The sequence below is a fragment of the Mobula birostris genome, chromosome 16, assembly GCF_030028105.1.
Source record: "Mobula birostris isolate sMobBir1 chromosome 16, sMobBir1.hap1, whole genome shotgun sequence".
Classification (NCBI taxonomy): Eukaryota; Metazoa; Chordata; class Chondrichthyes; order Myliobatiformes; family Myliobatidae; genus Mobula; species Mobula birostris.
The window spans coordinates 5,419,729-5,436,333 of NC_092385.1; the positions used below are offsets into that span (position 1 = coordinate 5,419,729).

At 44.9% G+C, this 16,605-nt stretch overlaps 1 protein-coding gene across 2 annotated transcripts in view; it reads right to left on the minus strand.

The window, feature by feature from the left end:
* The window catches only part of abtb1 (ankyrin repeat and BTB (POZ) domain containing 1), a 92,997-nt gene extending 85,746 nt beyond the window's left edge, over positions 1-7,251 (minus strand). For both annotated transcript variants that reach the window (XM_072280253.1, XM_072280252.1), the window contains exon 1: positions 7,108-7,251. In XM_072280253.1, the coding sequence (XP_072136354.1) occupies positions 7,108-7,163 (56 nt within the window). In that variant the 5' untranslated portion in view covers positions 7,164-7,251. The remainder of the gene's footprint in view (positions 1-7,107) is intronic.
* Between the last annotated feature and the right edge of the window lie 9,354 nt (positions 7,252-16,605).

Genomic DNA, 16,605 nt, shown 5'->3' on the forward strand with positions numbered 1-16,605 from the left:
ATATGATGAAAGCCAGCTCTCAGCTAGTTTCAAACAACAACTAACTTTGATTAAGTTTATAAGTTCAAGTTTATGGTCATCTGACTGGACGTGTGTCCACGTCCGGACCACAGTGCACCCACAAAATGTGTATCACACAGAGCACATAAACCAAAATATACTATGTGTTAATAAAATATAATGCAAACTGCATGTAGTGCACAGCACAGGTAAACCATAAATGGCTCTGTCCTAGTGCGGTAGCAGGATATTGGGTATTCATTATTTTACAGCTGGAGGGAAGAAGCTCTTCCCCACCTGGCAGGCCTAGTCCTGATGCTCATGTATCTCCTTTCTGATGGCATCAGGCCAAAGAGATTATGAGATGGATGGTAGGGATCCTCAACAGTGCTTGGGGCTCTTTGTTTGCAACACTTCTGGTTAATCTCACAAATGGGGTAGGGAGACCCCAGTGATCCTCTTGGCAGTTTTTACTGCCCTCTGTAGGGTCTGGTGTCCAATGCCTTACAGCCTCTCTCTACCACACAATGATGCAGCTGGACAAGAGACTCCATGGTGCTCCTGTAGAAAGTTGTTAGAATAGGGCTGGAGAGCTTTGCACGCCTCAATCTCCTCAAAGTATAGATGCTGCTGTGCGTTCTTGGCTAATGAGATGTTGTGAGTTCACGTGACTTTGACCAAGGAAACTCATTTCTCATCTCAACGAAAGAGCATGCACATAGACTTCCAATGACAGACAACAAACAATGGGGCTCTTCATGAATGCATCAGATAGAACGGTGGTTTGGAGTCACCTGGATACTGTGGGAAAAACACCACAGGAAAGCCTGATAAAGGCATACAAAATTATGATAGGCATAGCTAGGGTAGACAATAGGAAACCTTTCCTATAGTGTAGGTCTAATGTGAAGTGTATCTGGTTTAGACAGAATATAAGGAAGAATTCTTTCACTGATTTATACAGGACAGAAATAGGCTCTTTGGCCCAAATAACCCATGCCAACCAAAATGGTCCATCCAAACTGGTTGCACTTGCCAGCATTTGACTCCATTTCTAATCACTACAGTTTAGCAACACTGACCACTTTGTACTAAAAGAAAGACTTTTTTGTTCTGATTTATTCTTTCTTGTTAAAAACCGTATCATTTTCTTCGTTTCTCTTGTGAATGCTATTTATCTGAGGCTAATTGCCAGTGATGCTGCTGCAAGTAAGCTTTTCATTGCATCTGTGCATGCATGTACCTGAATATATGACAAGAAACTTGACTTTGACTTTAAAGGGGGGGAGGGGAAATGCTAACATTTTCAAGGGGCCCTTTCACCCTCCTGAGACACTAAGCTGCATTACTGACTGATCTTCATAAATTATTTTGGAGCTTTACAGTCACGATCCACTTTCTTAATGATTATAGCTTTGTGACCAAGTACTCAGGATTTGTATTTTCCTGCACTGAATTCCTCTAAATCCCTACTAGAAAAGAATGATGCCCAAACAGGATGAACCTGGTGTTGTGAGCCTTGGGTCCCACACCACTGTTCAAAAATAGTTATTACCCCTCAACCATCAGGCTCCTGAACCAGCGTGGATAACTTTACTCAGCTCAATGCTGAACTGATTCCATAATCTATGATGTACTTTCAAATACTCTTCAACTCGTGTTCTCAATTTATTTACTTATTACTATCATCACTATTTTATATTTGCACAGTTTGTCTTTTGCACGTGTTGTTTGTCAGTCATTGTGTATGGTTTTTATTCTATTATATTTCTTTGTTCTACTGTGAATGCGTGCAGGAAAATGAATCTCAGGGTTGTATATAGTGACACATACATACTTTGATAATAAACTTGCTTTGAAATTTTAAATGTCATCTTTGCTTTGAGTCAAGCAAACAACCAATCGGAAACTACAGAAGTCTTGCTCAACAGTCTGTTTTACTCGCAAATAAGGCGGGTACTTCCTCAGTGTTCTTCTATTTTATTTATTTGCACAAGTTAAGAATAGTTCTTACTATCTCACCAAGTTCTGTACTCAAATTAATTTGTATGTAAACACACAATGAGGCCATTGCACCCACTATATCTTTACTGGCTCTTTCAGCAAAGTATCACTCCCCTAATATTTCTCCACAGCATTCTGGATGAAGGAAGAAGGGGGGGGGGGGGGAAACAGAAGAAGGAATAGGCCACCAGGCCTCTCAAACGTGCCCAACCACTCTATACTGGCTTCAACTCCTCTTCTGTGCCAGCATCCAGATCAATCTCCATTTTAAATATATACAAATATGGCCTTCACTACCCTTGGGGGCAGAAAATTCCAAAGAAGTTATTTCTCATTTTTCATTTATTGCTATGTTCCCTTCTTCATTACTTGCCCATTAGTGGAAACATCTCAAGACCACCTCAAACTTACTTAAGATGTGATGTTTGAAGGTCACCTCATTTCTCTAAATTAGGAATAAAGGCTCAAAATATTCAACTTCTCTTGGTAAGATGATGCTGTTATCCCAGAAATTAGCTCAATGGGTCTGTCCAAAGGCGATTCAATGTTACAATATCCTTTTTTTGGACAAGAGGTCTAACACTGTTCAGTTTTCCAAATGTGACCCCACTAATACCTTGCACAACTATATCGAAAGTTCCCCAGCAATAAAGGCCAACATGTTGCTTTCTCTAGCCACATATTAGACCTCTCTGCTAACATTTGCAATTTGTGCACTGGAACCTTGATTCATCACATCCTGGTATGGAAACACCAAAGCCCAGGGACAGAAAAGTCTACAATGTGGTGGGCACAGCCCAGCCCACCACAGGAAAAGCCTTCCCCACCACTGAGCACATCTACAAGGAGCTCTGCCATAAGAAAACAGCATCCATCAAGGTTCTTCATCATCCTGGCCATGCCCTCTTCTTGCCATTACCATCAGGAAGGAGGTAGAGAAGGTACTTGACAACCATCCAGTCTCCGAACCAGAGTGGATAAACTTCAATCACAACTAGGCACATTCTGTTTTCCTCTAACTAAAATTACAAATGACTGAACTTCTGTGACAAAGTTGGATTCTAATTGATGGTGAAATGGAATGGGAGAATCTGCATGCAGTTTAAGATATTTTTACTATTAAAGCCAATTAGTCCAGCAATCACCCAAATTAAACCAGGCTTCCACAGTTTGCCCATCCAAAAGTTGTTGTTAGCTGTTATAATGCCACTAGCTCAGGTCCTAGTAAACAACCTGTTTCCCTACTTTCACTACCTACTTCAGGCACTGGTACTACCGAGACATTGATCACAATTTAATGATTCAACGGTTTACTCACAAATAATTTTGCTGATATGAACATCCCTGGTATAGGTCTGCTGCATAGAGTCATAGAAAAGGGCCCTTCAGCCCATCTAGTCCATGCCAAGCCATTTAAACTGCTGAGTCCCTTTGACCTCACTGAACCACAGCCTTCCATATCTCTACTATCCATGTAATTATCCACATTTCTCTAAATGTTGAAATCAAAATTACATCCACCACTTGTGCTGGCAGCTCATTCCACACACTCACTTCCCTCTGAGTGAAGAAGTTTCCCCTCGTGTTCCCTTTAAACATTTCACCTTTCACCCTTGACCCATGACCTCTAGTAGTCTCAGCCAACTTCAGTGGAAAAAGCCTGCTTGCATTTATCCTATCTACACCCCTCATAATTTTGTATACCTCTATCAAATCTTCCCTCAATCCTCTATGTTCTAGGAAATGAAGTTCTAACCTACTCAATCTTCCCTTATAACTCCTGAGAACATCCTTGTAAAATTCCTCTGTCATCTTTCAATCTTATTTACATCTTTCCTGTAAATAAGTGACCAAAACTGCACACAATACTCCAAATTAAGCCTCAAAGTCTTCTACAGCTTCAACATTACACCCCAACTCCGGACTCAATATTTTGATCTTGCTGCTTGGGTTCCCCATTCCCCCACATTTTCCCCAGCAGAGTCCAAAGGGTAGACCTTGGCTGTCCAAAATGGAGAGGGAGATGGGTGTGAAACAAGCCCCATTCCTGAAACACTCCGGAAAGGTTCGTATAAGCTTCACAATGTGTGAAGAGCATTTGACGGCTCTGGGCTTGTACTCACTGGAGTTTAGAAAAATGAGAGGGGATCTCATCGAATCCTACTGAACATTGAAAGGCACAGAGAGAGTACACATGGAGAGGATACTACCAAGGGTGGGAGAGTAGAGGACCAGAGGGCACAACCTTGGAATATAGGGGTGTCCCTTTAGGAAGGAGCTGAAAAATAATTTCTTTAGCCAGAGGGTAGTGAATCTGTAGAATTCATTGCCATGGACAGCTGTGGAGACCAAGTCATTGGGTATATTTAAATCAGAGGTGGATAGGTTCCTGATCAGTAAGGTGTCAAAAGTTACAGGGAGAAGGCAGGAGAATGAGGTTAAGGGGGAAAATAAATCAGCCTTGATGGAATGACAAAGCATTCCCGATTGGCCAAGTGGCCCAATTCTGCTCCTATTGTCTGGTATTGCTGCTGATATTCAGGAGCTAAACAGAAACAAGTAATGTGCTTGTATATGATTCTCAGCAAGCAGAGTAAATAGAGGAGGAGACTGTTTGGTCCATTTTGTATTTGGCAGCCAACTTTGCATAAATGCCAGTTCCCATTTCTCGTCTATATGATTTCAAAATTCAAGATTGTTTAATGTCATTTCCAGAACACAAGTGTAAAGGAGAATGAAATAATTGTTATTCTGGATCCAATGCAGCCCAAAAAAAAATCACACTAAAGAACATAATAATAAAAACACAATAAATATAAATTCATAAGATAGCTTATATACATTGATTGTATCTGCATAAAGCAGCAAAAGACTAACAGGAAATTATAAAGTAGTGGTGTTTAGGGGTTTTGAGAATGGTTTCTTTTTCCCTCTCCCATTGAGCAAAAGATACAAAAGCTTGGAAGTATGTATCACCAGGTTCACAGACAGCTTCTATCCCACTGTTCTAAGACTATTGATTGGTCCTCTAGTACAATATAAAGTTTAGGTCACACAATCCAGCTCTAGTTGGTCTTGAGCTTTGTAGTTGCCTGCACTACTTTTCCACATTTCCACAGTAACTGTAACTCCTTACTCTATTATGGCTTTCCCTTGTTCTGCCTTGATGCACTGTTGTACTAAAAAAAACTGCATGAATGTTGTGCAAGACAACTTTTTAACTGTACCTTGGTAGTGAGGCCTTGTGTTGGTCATGGTCGACCATGGATATTGCATCCCAGCTGTCTACATGCTATGCAAGCCGGGGCAGTACCAGATGGAGAGCAAGCTGTTGCCCATGTAGCGGGCTTCCCTCCCACCCCTTCCACGCAGCTGATGAATCGGAGGAACGGCAGAGAATGATACAGTTTGGCCCCAGTGGCGTCACAGGAGTTGCTGGTCAGTGTTGAACTCAAGGTAGGACTGCTTTAGGGACTCCAGCTTTGGATTTTTCCTCAGGGTTTACACCCAAAGCCCTTCCCATGACACAAGGCCAAGGAGATTTGAGATCAGAGTTTTCCTTCTCCTAGATGAGCTGCAACCACAGCTGATGAGCCCCATCTGCCTGAATAACCTGGTTTTAAGATGCCAGTAATCCGCCTTTGCCCCTTCTCCTGTCAGTAGAAACAGTTCTGCCGGGCTTAGTAACTAAGCCAAAGGTGAAGGCCAGACCTTGGTGCATTGAACAATACTAAACCAATTTACCAATTTTATGGTGGGGTGGAGGTATGCCTCTACCAAAGGAGGTGTAAAGTATTCCTTCCCTCTGTAGCCTGCAGGTCACCTTCGGGTAAGATGTAGCACCTGCCTAGCCTCCCCCACCCCCGACCAGGGTCACGTGAAACCATGGGAGCAGGTCATGTGAGCAGCTGGAGCATTTACAAGTCCTGCTGATGCGCCCATGGACGCCAGGCAGACAATCTCTGAACAGTATTGATGATGATGCCTGGGATCACTTATTTGGGAAAGACACTGCCCAGCAGAAGGCAATGGCAAACCACTTCTGAGAAAAATTTGCCAAGAACAATCATGGTCATGGAAAGACAGAGGGAGAACAGTGTGAAGGGGGGTCTCTTCTCCACAGGCAACTAAAGACAGATGGAAGACCATGATCACCCACATCATGTCACAGCACACGATGATGATGATGACCTGTTTTTTGTAGCACCCAAATAGTCATTAAAATCCTGCCTATGGTGATATTTTTGCCACCATCACCCTTGCAGGTAGTACGTGTTACACCCTCACACTCGTCAAGTGAAACCATTCTCTGAACTCTGCCAATAATGCCAGTATCTCAAGTAGGTTGGTTCAGTCAATGAACAAACTTGATGGGAAGTCCCCAGTGGCTGGGGCATGGGCAGTGCAATGTAAGCATTAAGCGGGTGTAGGGGGTGTCCAGGGAGGGATAGAACCACTAGTGAAGAGGCTTGTCATGTCCAATCTGCAATGCTTTGTGCAGAACAAAGGGCTTGGCAAGGCATAGAAGTAGTCATGGTCACCTATTGCAACCAAGGAGGACCCTGGTTTAGGATGACTACTATTACCACTGCACTCGGATTTCCTAGGTCAAGAGAGTAGATCTACCCCAGTGCAACAGCATTCCCAGTTGAAAAACTCTCTTGCATAGGTTTACTGTCATCGTTGGAGAGGATGAACAACCACCACCAATTGTACAGGAGCCCCGTAACTTGTCACCTACACTAAGATACGACCCAGGACTATTGGCAATTAATCCCTTCCCTTGCCCCAGGCCGCCCAATAAATCCCACCCCCCCCCCAACTCCTCTTCACAGGTCGACCAATCAATCGCCCACCCCTCATCCCAGTTCACTCAATCAACCCCTCTCCTCGCCACACAATCAATCCCCCCCCCAACCTCTCGCCCCGGACAGGCCGACCAATCACCCCCCCCGGCCATTCTGGCCCCTGACCCACCAGTCCACCATTTCCAGGCAATCCGTCCCCGCTCCCCTACTGTCACTGATCCGGGCCATGGACCCGGCCTATCCCCCCGACACCGTCCTCAGCCGCTGACAGTTCATACCCGCCCCCGATCCTCACCGCACTCTGGAGAGTTCTCCCTTCCTACAGCTGGCGAAGAGCTCGCTGGTGTCCATCTCTCTCCGAAGCCCAGCCGCCGATTCGATGCATTGACCCGAGGTGCCGTAGGACCGACAGGTTGTTTATGCGTCCTCGGGGGCGGTGCCGCGACGCAAACCTGTCACAGCGCCGTCGCCCGCCGGGAGGGGGGAACAGGTCCTCCAGCTGCAAATCCTATCACAGCGCCGCCGCCCGCCAGGAGGAGGAACTGTTCCTCCCGCCTGAGCCTGGGACGAAGCTCATGCCCTCGCCTTGCAACGCGATGGTTCAAAAAGGCAATGTGCAAATCATCTGCAGTTTCCTCACGTAGTGTGTAGCTTGGAGACACAAGGGACTCTACAGTTGCTGGAATCTGGATCGACGCACGATATGTTGGAGGAACTCTGCTGGTCAGGCAGTATCTGTGGAGGGAAATGGACAGTTGACCTTAAAGCTGAGACCCTTGACCTGGACTCCAGAGTATTTGAAGGTCTTTGCTAGATGGGACTTTGGAACACACCGAACTTGGTAGGGGCTTTCTGAGGAAGGAACTCAGTTTAAATCCTGTAAGAGGACCACAACCTTGTCGTGGTTTGGAGGCTCTTGTGCCTCATTGGTCTGGAGAGCTATGCTGGCTGGAGTCAGGGGTTTATGCTTTGGCTCTTAGTAGGGTCACCCGGGCCTTGACTGCTCAAACAAAACTCTGTTATGAAAACAGTAATGACAAGTCCTTTTACATCTGAGTGTGACGGTATTCCTGAGACCCCACCTAGGACTTCCATGACTGACAGCAGTGAAAACTGAGCAGAAGATACTGACATGAAGAAAGCCCTGAACAATGCCAGAGATGGAGAACCTTCATTGCTGCCCTAATCGCCAGTGCCGTAACAGGCAGTAACACACACCTCTGTTTAAATAGTTTCTGTTTGCTGAGTGAATAATTATACTGTAAAATAGGCAGTTTTCTGCAAGACCCCATCACTCTCTTCATCCTGCCCACTCCTATGTGATGCGGTCAGTACTAGCCTGCACTCTTCTCCTCTTCTGCCTATCACCTCCCAGCTTCTTACTTCAACCCTCCTCACCTGGTCTCACCGTTGTACAAGGTCTTGGTGAGACCACACCTGGAGTATTGTGTGCAGTTTTGGTCCCCTAATCCAAGGAGAGACATTCTTGCCATAGAGGGGGTACAAAGGAGGTTCACCAGATTGATTCCTGGGATGGCAGGACTTTCACATGATGAAAGATTGGATCGGCTAGGCTTATACTCTCTAGAATTTAGAAGATTGAGGGGGGATCTGATCGAAACGTATAAAATTCTAAAGGGATTGGACAGGCTAGATGCAGGAAGATTGTTCCCAATGTTGGGGAAGTCCAGAACGAGGGGTCACAGTTTGAGGATAAAGGGGAAGCCTTTTAGGACCGAGATGAGGGAAATCTACTTCACACAGAGAGTGGTGAATCTGTGGAATTCTCTGCCACAGGAAACAGTTGAGGCCAGTTCATTGGCTATATTTAAGAGGGAGTTAGAATAAGGCCCTTGTGGCTAAAGGGATCGGGGGTGTGGAGAGAAGGCAGGTATAGGATTCTGATTTGGATGATCAGCCATGATTGTACTGAATGGCAGTGCAGGCTCGAAGGGCCAAATGGCCTACTCCTGCACCTATTTTCTATGTTTCTATATCACTTGTAACACGCACACAATGCTGGAGGAACTCAGCAGGTCAGGCAGCATCTCTGGAAATGAATAAACAGTCAACTTTTTGGCCTGAAACCCCTCATCAGGACTGGGAAGGAAGGACGAAGATGTCAGAATAAGAAGGTAGGGGAGAGCAGGAGGACAAGCTAGGTGAAGCCAGGTAGGTGGGAAAGGTAAAGGGCTGGAGAGGAAGGAATCTGATAGGAGAAGAGAATGGACCATGGAGATAGGGAAGGAGGAGGGTCACTGGGGGGAGGTGTTGAGGAGGTAAGAGGACAGAGTGGGGAATAGAAGAAAAGGGAAGGTGAGTAGGAAAAGGGGAAAAAAAAACCAGAGGGAGAAATCAACGTCCATTTCATCAGGATGGAGGCTACCTAGACAGAATATGAGGTGTTACTCCCCCACTTTGAGAGTGGCCTCAATGTGGCAGAAGAAGTGGCCATGGACCAACATGTTGAAACGAAATGGGGATAGGAATTAAAATGGTTGGCCACTAGGAAATTCTGCTCTTGGTCGATGAAGCAGAGGTGCTGGACAAAGTGGTTCCCCCAATTTGTCGGGTCTCAGTAACGTAGAGGAGACCACATCAGGAACATAAAATACAATAGACGACCCCAACAGTTGAAATGCTGCCTCACCTGGGAGGACTTTTTGGGGCCCTGAATGGAGGTGAGGTAGGAGGTGAATGTGGAGGTGTAACATTTCTGTTGCTTGTTGAGTACTAGGAGAGAGATTAGTGGGGAGGGACAAATGGACAGGGGAATCATTGAATGAGCAATCCCTGCAGAAAGCAGAGGATGTGGGGGGGGGGGAAGAAGAGGGGAAGTAAAGGTATTTTTGGTAGGATCCTGTTGAAGATGGTGGAAGTTGCAGAGAATGATGCAGAGGCTTATGGGGTGGTAGGTGAGGACAAGAGGAACCCTATCACTGTTAAATTGGCAAGAAGATGAGGTGAGTGTGGATGTCCAGGAAATAAAGAAGATGTGGGCAAAGGCAACAATCAGTGGTAGAGGAAGGGGAACACCATTCTTTGAAGGAGGAGGACATCTCTGATGCTTTGGAAAGAAAAACCTTGTCCTGGGAACAAATGCAGCGGAGACAAAAGAACTGAGAAAAGGGTGGGAAGATGTAGTCAAAATAGCCATGGAAATCAGTAGGTAGGGACAGAGAGATTGAGGAAGGGGAGAGGTGTCAGAAACTGGTCAAGTACATTTAAGGGCAGGGTGGAAGTTGGGAGCAAAGTTGATGAAATTGGTGAGCTCAGCACAGGAGCAGCTTTTGCCCTTCCACCATTAGATTTCTGAACGGACAATGAACCTCACTTTTTTTTTGCTCACCTATCACTTCTGGGCATGGGCTCCTCCTCCTCCCCACCCCACCCTTTTATTCTGGCTTCTTCCCCCCCACCCCCCATCCTGTCCTGATGAAGGGAATTGCCTGAAATATCAGCGGTTCATTCCCCTCCATAAATGCTGCCAGACTCATTGAATTCCTGAATCAGAATCAGGATTAATATCATCAGTATACGTCGTGAAATTTGTTGTTTTGTGGCAGAGTACATTGCACTGCACAATATAATAAAAAATATATAAATTACAGTAAGATATGTATAGATAATATTAAATTAGTGCAAAAAGAGAGCAAAAAAAAGAAAAAATGGTGAGGTAGTATACATGAGTTCATTGTCCATTCAGAAATCTGATGGCGAAGAGGAAGAAGCTGTTCCTAAAATGTTGAGTGTGTGTCTTCAGGCTCCTGTATCGCTTCCCTAATGGTAGCAATGAGAAGAAGGCATGTCCTGGATGATGGGGGTCCTTAATGATGAATGCTGCCTGTTGAGGCATTGCCGTTCGAAGATGCCCTCGATGCTGGGGAGGCTGGTGCCCATGATTGAGCTGGTTGAGTTTACAACTTCCTGCAGCTTTTTCCGATCCTGTGAACTGGCCCCTCCATACCAAACGGTGATGCAGCCAGTTTCAACGCTCAGCATTTTGTGTGTGTGTTGTTCCGAACCCAGTCATCAGATCACAAATTGTTGCTTGGAATGAGTTCTCCAGGCTCGTAGAGTTTTGTACACCAGACAGCCTCTTGGCCGGGAGTCAGCGATTCTGTTGCCTATCAACACTAACCTCCCAAGAGGCCGCATCAACAGCTTTGGTGTTTGCAAACATGACATACTGATTTTATATCACTGGGAAGGTGCTGATTTGAAGCACAAGATGTACCCTGCAATCAGTAATCCCATCAGTTTGGCAAGCAATGAGGAGACCGGCAGTCCCTTGGTCAGTGACTCCCAAGTTCAAGGTCCATACAGGGGACAGTCATGAGGGTTGGTGGAACCCACCCCAGGTCACTGGGGTTGGAGGTCAAACCCATGGACAGCGAGTCCTGGGGTTGATATCCAGAGGTCAGAGAAGTCCAGAGATAGAAATCTGAAGATTGAAGCCCCTGGGTCATTTTGTCCAGAGGCCTGACGGCTGCAAATCTGGGCCAGGTACTGGAGGTGGTAGGCCTGATGTTTTGTTGTTGTTGCTGCTGTTTGTGTTGTTCTGCTGAACACTGGTCATTCTATGTTGGCACTGGAATGTGCGGTGACCCTTGTGGGCTGCCCTCAGTACAAGCTTTGGTGGGTTGGTTGGTAATGCATTGAAGACCATAAGATAGAAGAGCAGAAGTAGGCCATTCGGCCCATTGCGTGTGTTCTGCCAATCATAGGCTGATCCAATTCTTCCAGTCATCCCCACTCCCCTGCCTTCTCCCCATACCATTTGATGTCCTGGCTAATCAAGAACCTATCTCTACCTTAAATGAACCTAGTGACTTGGCCTCCACAGCCGCTTGTGGCAACAAATTCCATAGATTTACCACCCTCTGACTAAAGTAATTTCTCCGTATCTCTGTTCTAAATGAACATCCTTCAATCCTGAAGTCGTGCCCTCTTGTCCTGGACTCCCCTACCATGGGAAATAACTTTGCCATATCTAATCTGTGCAGGCCTTTTAACATTCAGAATGTTTCTATGAGATCCCCCCTCATTCTCTTGAACTCCGGGGAATACAACCCAAGAGCTGCCAGACGTTCCTCTTACAGTAACCCTTTCATTCTTGGAATCATTCTCGTGAATCTTCTCTGAACCCTTTCCAATGTCAATATATCCTTTCTAAAATAGGGAGTCCAATACTGCACACAATACTCCAAGTGTGGTCTCACGAGTGCCTTATAGAGCCTCAACATCACATCCCTGCTCTTACATTCTATACCTCTAGAAATGAATGCCAACATTGCATTTGCTTTCTGCACCAGTGACTCAACCTGGAGGTTAACCTTTAGATTATCATGCACAAGGACTCCCAAGTCCCTTTGAATCTCTGCATTTTGAATTCACTCCTCATCTAAATAATAGTCTGCCTGTTTATTTCTTCCACCAAAGTGCATTTGAAGCATCTCATGTATTTATGTATATATGATAAATGAATCTGATATGTTGTACTTTTTATGAATAGTTTTGAAATATTCAAAGTGGGGTGACTCCTGTCAGCAGAAGAGATGCCTCTTCTACCCTGACCCACAGTTGGTGCTGCTCTCCAGTGTTCGCTTAGTGGAAAATAAGCTGGATTATGTTCATATGCAGCTGCACTTGCACGAGATGAGGAACTGCTGTATGCTTGTTCTTGCAGAAACGTGGCTCCAGGACGACGTCCATGCACCAACAGTCTGCAAGCCATGACGCTCAGGGACTTGGGTTATATTATTTTTTGTAACTGTGTTCTTCTGCTATTACAATTGAGTTATATGTGCTATGTGGTACTGTGTTTTGCACATAGGCAGAGGAATGATGTTTCATTTGGCTGTATTCACATGTATGGTTGAAAGACAATTGCACTTAAACAGATCTATCAGCCAAGGCTTCAGATTGGCACCAACTTTATTTCAGTTAAAGTGATCATCTCCAAGAGGAATACAGCAGTGACTAGAGTAAGGAGGGCAAAGGTTGTCTAATTCGCCTTCTACTGTCCTGCTGATGACATGATACAATGACAGTTGAATTATTAACTATCACAGTGGTCAATCTCCCTAAATGATCTACAAAAAACACAACACAAGGTTTTAACCAAGTCTATTTGAACATTACCGCTCTGCTTGGGAAGTAATCAACATCGTCTGACTTACGGCAACGACTCATTTCCCAGTAAGTCAATTTGGAAGGTTCTGGTAAACATGAATGAAACAGAGACAAGGGAAATCTGCTAACAGAGTTGGGAGGAAAACAGGCAGAATGAATGATTGACAGCCGACCACGAGGGAGGTGATCAGGGTACCAGTGAGGCCATAGCTGGAGTTCTGCTCTCCTTACTTGAGAGTCTTTGGAAGCTGGGCAGATGAGGTTATACAGCACCAAAGTAGGCCCATTGGTCCAAGTGGTCCATACTAACCATAGCAACCTCCCTGCTTGCCACAGTTGCCTGCATTTGGCACATAACCCTCCAAGCCCCGTCTCTGTGTCCACCTGCCCAATTGCCTCCTAAATATTGCAATTGTACCCAGCTCAACCATTGGCAGCTCATTCCAGCTACTCACTACCCTCAGTGTAAAGAAGTTACATCTCTGGTCTTTTAAATCTCTCCTGTCTTGTATCCGTTTTAGATTCCCCAACCCTGGGGAAAAGACTATGACTATCCACCTTCTCCAGACCCCTCAGTTTTATAAACAGCCATGAGGTCAGCTATCATTCTCCTGTGCTCCAGGGATTAAAGATCTAGTGAGGCCAACCTCTCCCCATTATAGTCCAGGCAGCATCAAGTTCATCAGATATGATAGGGTTAGCTTTATGAGAAGGACTGAGTTGCCTGGGACTATACTCACTAGAAATCAGAAAACGAAGAGGTTGGATCTTATAGAAACAGACAAAGTTATGAAGATAAAGGACAGAAAGTTGTTATCACTGGTAGGTGAGACTAGAACTAGAGGACATAGTGTCAAGATTCAGGGGAAGTAGATTTAGGATAGAGATGAGGAGAAAGTGCTTTTTCTAGAGAGTACTGAATCTAGAATTTTCTACCCAGGGAAGCACTAGAGGCTACCTCATTAAGTATATTTAATATACAGTTAGATTTTTGCATAGCAGGGAAATTAAGTGTTATGGGGGGAAAGGCAGAGAGGTGGAGCTGAGTCCATGGCCAAATCAGCCATATTCTTATTGAATGGTGGAACAGGCTCGACAGGCCAGATGGCTGACTCCCGCTCCTAGTTCATATATTCTTACGAATCTCTCATGTAGAGTCCCAGGTCAGAAGGTGACTTACTGAGATTGCATAGAATATTCTCCACTTGCTGTACCTTATTTGGGTCGATTTCCCTGCTTTCACTGGGACAAGTTGCTGTAGACTCCACTTCCCCTGATGTTGAAACAGTTTCTCTGTGCTCAGTTACATGATTTTCCCATTAAATAGGCTGTTTTCTGTGAGACCCCATCACATTCATCGTCCTTCCCACTACCCTGTTGACATATGGTTAGTACTGGCCTGGACTCTGAATACAAGCACTACAAATCATTGCTTTTAACGTGTTCTGCAAGCATGTAGGATTTCATGGGTGAGGAGTTAGAGAATGTACACTCACCAACGGATTAACAATGATAGAACAGAACAGTACAGTACAGGCCCTTGTATAATGTGACAACCTTTTAACCTACTGTAAGATCAATCTAATCCTTCCCTCTAACAGCCCTCCATTTTTCTATCAACCGTGTGTCCAGCCAAATGTCCCTAATGTATCTGGTCCCACACACCCACCACTCTTTGCGTATATAAAAAACAACTTACCCCTGACATCGCCCCCACCTATACTTTACTTCAATCACCTTAAAACCATGCCCCCGGTTTAGCTATTTCCACTTTGGGAAAAATTATCAGGAATATTTCAGAGTTTCCCTTTGGGAATGGAATAAGTGCTGTTTATTTTAGTGGCACTTTCTACCACTTTCAGGGCTCCGTACAAATACACTTTCCCAAGACTGACACACTGGGATTGGGATCAGTATGGCTCCGTAGAAACACACCTTCCCAAAGCCAAAAGACTGGGACTGGGATCGGGATGGTTGGATCCATACAAGCGCACTTTCTCAAGACCAAAAGACTGTGATTGGGATCAGGATGGCTCCGTACAAACACAGCTTCCCAAAACTAAAAGATCAGGATGGCTGGCTGCATACAACCCCAGGTCCAACGGGTGGGTTTCACCATGCCATGTTGTTCCATCTATTTCACCATTTCGGTTGAAGGCCATAACATCCTGCCACAAACTCCACCTGACAACTAAAACCCAATTACAAGCAATGTAAAGACCCCCCCCCCCCACCCCACCCCACCCTGAATATTTCCCTTCATCCCCACCTTCTATCAGGTAGAAGATTGGGAACACACAGCAGCGGGCTCAAGAACGACTTCTCTCCCAAAGTTATCAGACTCTTGAACAGACCTCTTATATAATAGAATGAACTTTTTCACCTCAGAATCTACCTCGTTATGACCCTGTGCCTTATTGTGTGCCTGTACTGCACTCTCTCAGTAACTGCGGCACAATATTAGACCATAAGATACAAGAGCAGAATTAAAACATTTGGCCCATCGAGTCAGCTCCACCACTTCATCATGGCTGATCCATTTCCCTCTCAGCCCCAATCTCCTGCCTTCTCCCAGTTTCCCTTCATGCCCTGTCTAAGCAGGGATCTATCAATCTCTGCCTTAAATATACCCAATTGTTTGGCCTCAGCAACCTGTGGTAACGAATTCCACAGATTGACAACCCTCTGGCTAAAGAAATTCCTCCTCATCTCTGTTCTACATGGACAACCCCAATTCTGGTCACATCGCAGGATCACTCTGGTCTTAGACTTCCCCATCAAGGGAAAATGTCCTCGCCACATCCACTCTGTCAAGACCTTTCAACATTCAATATTTTGCATTCTGTTATTGGTTTTCCCTTTGTATTACCTCGATAATTTATTATTTATTTAGGGATACAGTGCAGTAACAGGCTCTTCCATACAGTGAGCCTGTGATGTGACCAACTAGCCTACTAAACTGTACCGTCTTCGAAATGTGGGAGGAAATCAGAGCATCTCAAGGAAAGCCACACAGTCACGGGCAGAAAGAATAAACACTTTACAGACAACAGCAGGAATTGAACCCTATGCTAACCACTATGCTACCATGCCATCCATTTCTCCTCAGTGTCTACAGAGGAGAAAATCATGGTTGTTCAAGTGATAGGGGGGAAAAAGTGAAGATGTTTTGCAGGACATTTATATCACCAGGGATAAGGTATTTGCAGCATTACAGCACATTAAGATGGGTAATTCACCAGGGTGTGACCAACTTCATTCTTGTACTTTGTGGAAGGTAGAGAAGACATTGCGGAGGCACCTGAGAACATATTTCTTTCATTAGTAGCCAATGAAGTTCCCAAAGATTGGTAGGTGCCTAATGCTGTTCCGTTATTTAAAAAGGGTAGCTTTTTGTTTTTAAATATTTGGTACCTTTGGCAAACAAAACATTTTTTTCTTTTTACCTTAGTACCTGTGACAATTATCATCATTACGTGCTATGTTGTATGATGTAGGTGGTCATGAGCTTTCCATGACCATGATTGTTCTTAGCAATTTTTTTACAGAAGTGGTTTGCCATTTGACGACTTCTGGGCAGTGTCTTTACAAGACGGGTGACCCCAGCCATTATCAATACTCTTCTGAGATTGTCGGCCTGGTGTCAGTGGTCACGTAA